General features: G+C 52.3%; 1 protein-coding gene across 1 annotated transcript; it reads left to right on the top strand.

The window, feature by feature from the left end:
• Positions 1-857: 857 nt before the first annotated feature.
• LOC103778115 (rabphilin-3A) lies at positions 858-6,546 on the top strand (the record flags this gene model as incomplete). Its single annotated transcript, XM_008945686.1, has 9 exons — positions 858-937; positions 1,302-1,376; positions 2,500-2,609; positions 3,157-3,283; positions 3,902-3,958; positions 4,181-4,332; positions 5,379-5,460; positions 6,017-6,113; positions 6,416-6,546. Coding segments are annotated over 9 exons (911 nt in total), but the record flags the coding sequence as incomplete, so codon positions are not given.
• Between the last annotated feature and the right edge of the window lie 3,295 nt (positions 6,547-9,841).

Raw genomic sequence — 9,841 nt, 5'->3', positions numbered from 1 at the left:
GGGAGGGGTTTCCTCAGGAAATGGGGGATTTTGGGGGGATGGGGTGGCCGTGGGACCCATAGCTCCCCCTCCAAGCTCCTCGGGGCCAGGGCAGGGTCTCTGGGTTCAGCACAATCTGCAGCTGGTTCTGCACCACCCTGCAGAGCTCTGGGGGGTGGTGGGTTAGGCTCTGTGCTTGCACGACCTTCTCCTTTCCAAATTTGAGTCCTCTTCCCACCAGAGCATCCTCCCCTGTGAGAAACACCCCTGGACCTGTCTGTAGGAAAGGTGTGGTGGCTCCATGACCTTTACACCAAGGCATCTTGGTGCTCAGGGGGTTTGCTGCATGGTGTCAAGCACCCGTGGCAGGGCAGTGTCCAACCTATTCCCACCTAGCACTCCAGGACTGGAAATTGTGCTCAGCTAGGAGCAGATGGACCCAAGCTGAGGTTCTGTGCCAAGTCTTCATCCCTGTGGTCTTCCTGGTGAGCACATGAAGCTTAGCTGGAAGGAGATTCTGGCCACCTGAGCTGAAACATCTTCTCAGGATGGTCCTGGGTTGACATTGCCTCCCCGGGCTGTGCCCACGGAACAATTTGTACCATTACATCCCAATTTGCCTGGAAAACGTTAAAATCAGCTCAAAAAACCCCACAGAGTGCCCTCCCTGGGCAGTTCCAGCTTTGCAAAGCTTTGGTGATGACCCGAGCTCGTGGATCTGCTGGATTTGTGGGTGCCAGTGAAGCCTCACACGCCTTAAATGGCTTTTTCATTTAAACTGCAAATCTTTCTAATTATTACTAATCAGGGTGGATTAAACACAGTTATTAGCTGGGGGTTTAAGGTTTGCAACTCCTCCTCCTCTCTCTCGCTGTCAGCTACACTGGGGGCACTGGAGTTCAGCCTGCTCTACGACCAGGAGAACAGCTCGCTGCACTGCACCCTCATCAAGGCCAAAGTAAGTGGTCCCCTTTGTCCTCTTCTGTCACTGGTTTGTGTCCATCTAGCTCCCAGTTCCCCCAGTACCATGGGATGGAAGCTGCTGGCAGAGGCTGCTCCCCTGGGACGCCCAACCCAGCACCCTGGCACTGCTGCTCCTGGCTGGTTGGGGGTTCCGAGGGGCTTCTCCAGTGGCTCCAAGAGGTCTGGGGGGGCTTTTCTTTGAGTTTCTCAGCACATCGTGGCACCCAGATCTGCCCAGGGGTAGAGAAGGAGGCTCTTGGTCTGCAGGACATGTTCTCTCTTTGCTGTGTGGCTTTGTGGGCAGCTTGTTCTCTTCCCTGGCACTGCTGAAGGGGGATTCCTGCCTTGTTCTCTTTTAGGGCTTAAAACCCATGGACTCAAACGGCCTGGCAGATCCTTATGTCAAGCTGCACCTCTTGCCTGGAGCCAGCAAGGTGAGAGGCTCTGGGCATATTTGGGGCTGGGGGTGGAGCAGAGGTTTCTCCAAGTCCCCTCAAGGTCCCTTCCTTGTGTCAGACTCCCCCCAAATTCCTTGGTGCAGTCACTCGCTGCTGCTCCTCTACCCAGGAGGTGTCTCTGAGGAGTGCTGATGCTTGCAGATGTTCTCCCATACCCCAGGACCAGCTCATCCTGTAGACTTTGGGTCTGCTGAGGGATGGAGGGGAGCTCTAGAGGAGGGGACAAACTCTACTGGAGTTTGAACAACCCGTTTGCTTTGAGGCTGCAGCATGTTCTTGTTAGGGCTGTGGAGAAGTAACCGTTGAGTAAACTTGGACTCCTTCCCATCAGAGCAAGCCTGGAAGTCTCAACCTCAGCCCAGCTAAGCTGATCTCAGTGGCAAAACCTTTGAGGAAGGGATGACCACAGCTGGCCTGGTCCTCCAAGGGGTGCTGGAGCCTTGCTTGGGGGCAAAGCCCTTTCCTTTGCTAGCAGAATTGAATGTAAAACAAGGGGGAAAACTGATAATGAAACCATTGGACTGATGTTTTCAGGTTTACCTCATGTGTGAGGACTTTCTGGTCTTCTGAGGAGAAAACCAAGGTGTTGTGAACTTGGGCATTGCTTTGAGTTCTATCATTCTCTTGCTTGTTGATCTTTCTTTGAATTTCTTCACGTGTGTTTGTGGAAGGCACACGGATGAGTGACAGAGCTCCTCATTTCCCAAGCTGTCTTCTCCTTTAGACCACAAGACCAATTACCCAAGCCCTGCACAGCCTACCCTGGGCAACCTTTACTTGTACAAGTGTCCTTGAGGGAGTAGACCCCAAACAGTGACAAAACCGGGGTGGTGAAGCCTGCCCTGGTCACCATGGGCAGCTGAGTCCCTGGTGCTTCCATAAAGGTCCACCTTGTTGGGTCAGTGATGGTCACCTGGGCTTGATGGCTCACGGTTGTGACAACCTCAGCGGGCAGCGGTGATGTCCTTCAACATCCTCCACGCCCCACTCAAACCACCCCTTGTGAGCCCTCTAACACACACACTCCTCTGCCACGAGGCCGAATTTAGGTGAGGAGGAGCTCAGGGGTGGAGTTCTGTCGTGTTTTGTCTCGCTGTAGTCCAACAAGCTGAGGACGAAGACGCTGCGCAACACCCGCAACCCGGTGTGGAACGAGACCCTGGTGTACCACGGCATCACCGACGAGGACATGCAGAGGAAGACCCTCAGGCAAGAGGGAGGAGCTGGGGTTGTCCCACGGGGTGGTGGGATGGGGTCTCCTCACACGTTGCAAACCAACCTGCCTCAGGAGAGCCCCTGGAAATGTGGAGGAGCTGGGGAAAATCAACGTGTCACATCAACGTGCTGGTTTTGATGGTCTTCTTAAAAAGAAAAGGAATACCAAGGTCAAAATGCTTTTCAATATTAAATTATTGGCATTACTGTTGTTCTTATGAGTAGAGACTCATCTCTTGCATATCTGTGCATGATTGGACAGTGTCTCAGCAAAGCATTTAGACATCTGAAAGTTTTTGATGTTTCCTTCCTACAGGAAACTTCCACCTTTTGATACCTTGCCCCAGAGCAGAGCACGTACTGAAATGTTGATTTTCCTGGCAAAAAAGATTGTGTTTTCTGGCTGCTTTTGGTTAGAAGAGAGCAAAAGGGATGGAGGCTTTGTCCACCCCCAAGCAGTGCCCTTGCAGGAGTGGTTTTGTGGTCTGGAGTCAGGTGCTGCTCCAACCTGGCTGATGTTCACCTTTCCCCTTCCCTCCAGGATCTCTGTGTGTGATGAAGACAAGTTTGGCCACAATGAGTTTATTGGAGAAACTAGAGTTTCCTTGAAAAAACTCAAGGCCAATCAGAAGAAGAACTTCAACATTTGCTTGGAGAGAGTAATACCAGTGAGTTTCTGGGAAAGTTCTTTCTGCTACCATTGATGTTGAGGTTGATAACAAATGGCACGTGAGGGAGTTAGTGGTGGGCTTGGAGCTGGAACCCACCAAGAGCTGCAGAAGGTCTTGTAAAGATGTCAGACTTCACTGACATCTTTAGGAGTTGGTTTCCCACCCACGTCTGGGCTGATGTGACACATCAAAGCCAGGAGAGAAGAGCATGGTAGGAATCTAGAAGTGACTCTGGGGACCTCTCTCATGGCTGCAGCTCTGCTGGTGGTATAGAATGATAGAATGCTTTGGGTTAGAAGGGACCTTTCAAGCTCATCTAGCCCCACTTCCCTGTGGGGAGCAGGGACATCTGCAACTAGAGCAGGTTGCTCAGAGCTCTGGCCAACCTGACGTTGTGGTGGAGCACACATTGCCAGCCTATGCTGCTGTGGGTCACTGGAGGGGAGGGCAGGTTGCTTTGTCCCTCAGCTTTGCTCCCCAGTGCTGTGGGTGGAGGTTGGTGGAGCAGATGGATGTACCTGAGCTGGGCTGGGCTCCTGGGGGTGTCTTTGCCATGGGACAGTGCCTCTCCCAGCTGCAGTTCCTCATGGTAGTCTCTCTTTTTCCCCATCCCAGATGAAACGTGCTGGAACAACCGGCTCATCCCGTGGGATGGCACTTTATGAAGAGGAGGTAAAGTCCTTGGAGAACTACGTTCTCCATGCACATCTCACCCATGATCTCTCATGGATAAGCCCCTTTTATTGTCCCCCTCGTGGAGCTAGGAGGTTCCCTCGTGGAGCTAGAAGGTTCCCTCGTGGAGCTAGAAGGTTCCCTCGTGTCCACCCTGCCTCACCTGCTCTGCAGTCGTCTCCCTTCCTCAGCCCCACGTCCTCTGGTCGCTTCTTCTGGCAGGTGGACCGCGGTGGGGACGTGGAGGAACGTGGGAAGATCCTCGTGTCCCTCATGTACAGCACCCAGCAGGGTGGCCTGATCGTGGGCATCGTGCGCTGCGTGCACCTGGCGGCCATGGACGCCAACGGCTACTCCGACCCCTTCGTCAAGCTGTGAGTGGGACCTGGGCAAGGCTGAACGTGGCAACACGTGGGCATGGAGCCACCCCTTGGCAGCTCCATGGAGTGCCAAGGCCATCAGGAGCTCATTGATGGGTCAACAGCTCCTTCCAAAACCATTGGAGGGTGGAGAGCGTTTCCCGAGCGCATTGAGACCTCACGTGGGAGTGAGATGCCCACCAGCGATGTCTGTGCAAGGGGGTGATGCTCTGCTTGAGTGCCCCTGCCATGGATGAAGCTGGGTGGGACTCCCCCAGCCCTTGGGTCCATCTGTTCCCTGTGGGTTAAAATCATAGAATCATTTAGGCTGGAAAAAAAAAGATGGAGTCCAAGCGTTGACCAGGTAGCGTTGACCAGGTATCTCCAGGTCACCACCAAACCATGTCCCTTGGCACCACATCTACGTGGCTTTTGGGATGGTGGCTCCACCACTTCCCCAGGCAGCTTGTGAAGTGCACAGGTTCCCAAAGGCACACACCCCACGGCCACCTCATAGGTGCAGAGCTCTGGAGGACAAGAGGTCTTTCTCCCTGGCTTTGCCCCACCACACTTGGAGGGTGAGGAGGCTTGATGGCCCTCCACGCATGACGAGGAGCACGTGCCCCACTTGCTGCCCCATAAACCCACGTAAAACACCTCAGGCATTTCTTTTAGCATGGCCTGGGGGGGAAGAAGACTTGGGACCAACGCATGGCTTGGAAGGGCATTCAAGAGTTGTGTGCAGGCTCGCTGCATTCTGGTGGTGGAGTGGTCCTGAGATGCTTCCCCCAGAAGGTGTCTGCTGAGCTTGGTGCTCTGCACAAAGCAGAGCTTTATGGTTCCCCACGTCTCATCTGGCAATCCAGAGGAAATGGAGACATCAGGATTTCATTCATTTTACATTTATTTCAGATCAGTTCAGAAGGTAGGAAGGGACTCTGGCTAACCTATTTCTATGCCTTAGAGATCTTTTTTTCCTACCCCCAAATGTCACTTTTTGGAGCCCAGAAGCTCACCCTGTCCTTGCACTCATGTTTTGAGCTGTTTTCTATTGCCCCCAGTTGGCTGAAACCTGACATGGGAAAAAAGGCCAAGCACAAGACACAGATTAAGAAGAAAACATTGAATCCTGAGTTTAACGAGGTAAGGACAGATGTCATCTTTGTCTCATTAAATCAACTTGGCTAATTACTGTGTCGTGTGGAGGAGGCAGCAGACAAACTCCTTGATGTCTGGTTCCTCACTCAGCTTCCTGTCCCCCTCCTGCACCCAGGAATGTTTTAAGAGGGACTTTGCCACAGGAGATCTCACCAGTTGGGTGCCAGGGAGCACCGTGGACACCAAAACCTCCCTGCTGCTGGTGCTGCCAACTCTGTGTCACCTCAGCCAGGGGGGTGGGTGGGATGAGCACCCCTGGGGGGTTCCATGTCTGGTGTTGCTTTCATGGGACACCTGCAAAGTGTCTCTGGTAGATACAAGGGGTGAGCTCAGCTTGTGGGTCTGGGCAGCCCTGCTGTGATCCTGGGAGAGGTGCTGCAGGGAAGGGGTGTTTGCTCCTCATTAGCATATGTTAAATAGCCTCTCATTGAATTTTGAATTCTGGCTGGACCAGAAGATCAATTTATCATTCCTTGACTGCAGTTTTCTGGATGTATTTCCCTGGGGTGCTTGGTGTGACGTGGGTGTTCTCTTTCTGCAGGAGTTCTTCTATGATATAAAACACAATGATCTGGCCAAGAAGTCACTGGACATCTCTGTCTGGGATTATGACATTGGCAAATCAAATGATTACATTGGTGAGCTGGGCTGTGCTCTTGATGCCTGATATAGTGCTCGTTGTATGGGTGGGATGTGTGGGTCACCTGCCCTGTGAAGACCCCCAGGCTGAGCTTTGAGGTGGGACCATAGAGCACACCCACCTCCAGCATCCATGGGGGTCTTCTTTGTGGCCAGAACAGTTCTAGTTGTTTCCACTGCATTTTGCATTCAGCGGGTGGAGAGAAATGCCCCAAATGTGGGTTCTGTCTTAGGAAAGTGTCTTCCTGGAGCACCAGCATCACATCTGACCACGATTTCTCCTCTCCTCCCTTTCTCCCAGGCGGCTGCCAGCTCGGCATTACGGCCAAGGGCGAGCGCTTGAAACACTGGTACGAGTGTTTGAAGAACAAGGACAAGAAGATCGAACGCTGGCACACCCTCCAGAACGAGAACCATGTTGCCAGTGATTAAAGGGAGCTGCTCCTGCCCCCTTGGGAACCTCCCTGAAGAGCCCATCCTCTGTGGAGCCCCTGTGTAGATCTCTGATGTCCGTCTTCCAGCGCAGCCACGCCTTGCTACACGCCCCCGCTCCCAGGGCAGCGACGCTCCTCTGCCTCCTCCGAGCATCCTCTGTGCCCTGTCCTCTCCTCCACCTCAAAACCACCCCAGATCTTTTCTATTCACTTCCTTATTTCCCTTGGTTCCGTGGTGGGGAGAGGGAAGGAGTCGTTGACTTCCCCCGGTGTCTACTTTGGTCAAGCAATAGTTGCCCTCTGACTGTTCCTTTTTCTCACTGGTCTCACGTGAGCCGTGATGACGTTCCTGTTGTGTGTGTGTGTGTGTGTGTGTGATGCTCTGTGCTCCTCCAGCCTCGTCCCATCACCCCCAGCTCCTTCATCTCCTCCAGTGGGCTGCGTGGCCACCAGCCGAGCCGTGGGGGGAGCGCTGGCCTTGGGACAACGGCCCCTTCAAGGCTGGTGTGATGTCAACACCTCCGTTGGCTTTGGTGTGGGTGCTGAGCGTAGCCTGGTGTCCATGTGTCGTGGTTAGGCTAAAGCCCCTGTCCCTGGTGTAATCCTGCGAGTCCTGCTTGAGCTTTACTCCTGGTGTGGTGAACCTCAGCCACGTTGCGGCGCGTCCTCCGCCGAGAAGATCCACCAAGAAGATCCACCAAGAAGATCCACCAAGAATGCAGCGATGAGAACCACGGAGCTGCCCCGTGCTGGCAGGGGAACAGGTTTGGGTGGGTTCAGGTCCCTTTCCAGCCACCACACGTGGTTCCTTTCACCCAAGGAGCTCTCGTGCTCCGTTGCTGGAGGAGCCCACCCGTGTTCCAAGCTTGTGACTACCTCCTCTTCACGTCCTAGCCGCGTAGTTGTGACTAGTTGAACCCCAAGGGCTGGTCCTGAACCCCTCTCAGACCATCCCCTCCCTTTGCTGTACCACCTGCAGGAGGGAAGCCCAGGGAGGAGATACTTCCCACCAACCTGCTGATGAGTGCAAGGATTAGGGCTTGAAAATCCCACCAAGACTGAAATGAGCTGGGACAGTTAGAAGTCTTCCAGACTTTGGGTTCACTTTTTGGTTTGGTTGGGGTTTTTTTTGTTGTTTGCTTGGTTATTTTTCCCAAATCTTCACAAGAACCACTGTCTCCAACCTGCTCTTTAATGATTGTTTCAATCAATCAAGGTGTTGGGTTTGCTCTCCACAGCAGGAGAGTCAAGATGCTCTCAGGGTGCTGTTGGGGGGGTTTGGTGCCACTTGCTGTCTCTGGACAACCTCAAGCATAGCACTGTGGAGAGCAGCAGAATCAGCAGCTGCTGGAATGTTGTTGGTCAGCTACACACTGTGCATGTTGGATGAATCCTGAGTCCCAGCCCCTCCAGGTCATGCTGTTGTCCCATGACTTCTCCTACAACCTGCTGCTGTAGTCTTCTGACGTGCTGTCCCATGGCCTGGTCTCAGTTCAGCTGCACCACAGAGCTCCTTATTTCCAACTGGAGGAGTTGTTTTCCCATCCTTGATTATCTTTTTTCTGTTTCTTTGTTTTCCTCCTATCGTTCTCCTGGTAGAATTTGCTCTGATGCCTTGCCACGAGCATCTCTGCAGGCCCAGGACTTCATTCCCCCAAATTATTGATGAGAGGATGAGAGGAAATGGCCTCAAGTTGCTCCAGGGGAGGTTTCAGTTGGATATGAGGAAGAATTTCTTCACTGAGAAAGTGGTTGGGCACTGTGATGGGCTGTCCAGGGAGGTGATGGAGTCATCATTCCTAGAGAGGTTCAAAACATGAGTAGATGTGGCACTTGAGGCTGTGGTCAACTGGTTAGGGAGATGTTGGGATGAAGGTTGGACTTGATGACCCTAGAGGTCCTTCCCAACCATAGCAGCAGGAGCAGGGAGGTGATGGAGCCCCTGGACTCGGCACTGTTGATACCTCACCTTGAGTCCTGTGTCCAGGTTTGAGCACCACAGGAGAAGAAGGACATGGAGGTGCTGGAGCAGGTCCAGGGAAGGGCAATGAGGCTGGTGAGAGGGCTGGGAAACATGACTTATGGAGCCCAGCTGAGGGAACTGGGGGTGTTTAGTCTGGAGAAGACAAGACTGAGAGGAGACCTGATTGCTCTCTACAACTACCTAAAAGGAGGTTGGAGTGAGGCTGGTGTTGGTCTCTTCCAAATTACTGATGATAGGATGAGAGGAAATGGCCTCACGTTGCTCCAGGGGAGGTTTCAGTTGGATATGAGGAAGAATTTCTTCACTGAGAGAGTGGTTAGACACTGGAACAGGCTGCCCAAGGAGGTGGTGGAGTCACCATCCCTGGAGGGGTTCAAAAAACAAGTAGATGCAACACTTGAGGCCATGATCTAGTGGTTAGGGAGATGTTGGGATGAAGGTTGGACTTGATGACCCTAGAGATCCTTTCCAACCTTAGTGATTCTCTGATTCAGGCCATTGTTGCTCTTCCTGGTGTAGAGTCAACATCCTAGAGAAGCCCAGAGTGAGCTGTGCTGGGGAAATCCATGAGGATGAAACAACCTTCAAAAAAAAGGAGAAAAAAAAGGAATTACTCTTCATATTTCTTAATTTATTCCAGACCTGCAGCAGCCCAACCTCCTTTGTGTGTGCAGAACAACCCAATTGAGGTTGCCTTCACCCTTGTCCAGTCTTGCCCTTCTCTGCTCACCCTGCTTTCCCTCCACACACACACACAAAAAAAAGACTCAAATGATCTTCTTTGCACCCATAAAACCAAAACAAAGAAGTGCAACTTGCCCGTCCCCCTCTTGGTATTCTGCAGACCACAGTCCTCCTCTGTTTGCCACCCTCTCCTTGGTTTTTCTGGTGGTAATTTCTGCCCTGAATGACTTCTTTTCGTTGTAAATAAAGCATGCAGATTCTGGATGGGGAATGGTGCAAAAAAAAAAGAAAAAAAAGAGAAAAAAAAAAGCCTCTTCTACTGCTGTTTGCCTTCCAAGTTGCATGCAGTGATTTTACAGCAAAATATCCGTTGACAACTATTAAGAGAAAAAGAAAATGTTACACCAGGAACTAGAACTATTCCAGTCTTCCGCTGCATGCAGCACAACATCCTCTCTTGATGTGGTATCTAATAAAGTGAGACTATTGGAAAAGGTAAAAAAACCCAAACGTGATGGTTTTGGGCTTCTTTTGTTCCCCAGTGTGGGCTGGGAGGGGTGGGAAGATGTCTTGGTTGTGGGGGTTTGGGGTGGGCTATGGGGGAACTGGAAGATGTGTTGGGTTG

The sequence above is a fragment of the Merops nubicus genome, unplaced genomic scaffold (genome assembly GCF_000691845.1).
Source record: "Merops nubicus isolate BGI_N331 unplaced genomic scaffold, ASM69184v1 scaffold24238, whole genome shotgun sequence".
NCBI lineage: Eukaryota > Metazoa > Chordata > Aves > Coraciiformes > Meropidae > Merops > Merops nubicus.
Note: the sequence above shows the minus strand (reverse complement) of the source record. Positions and strands in the feature narration are given on the sequence as shown.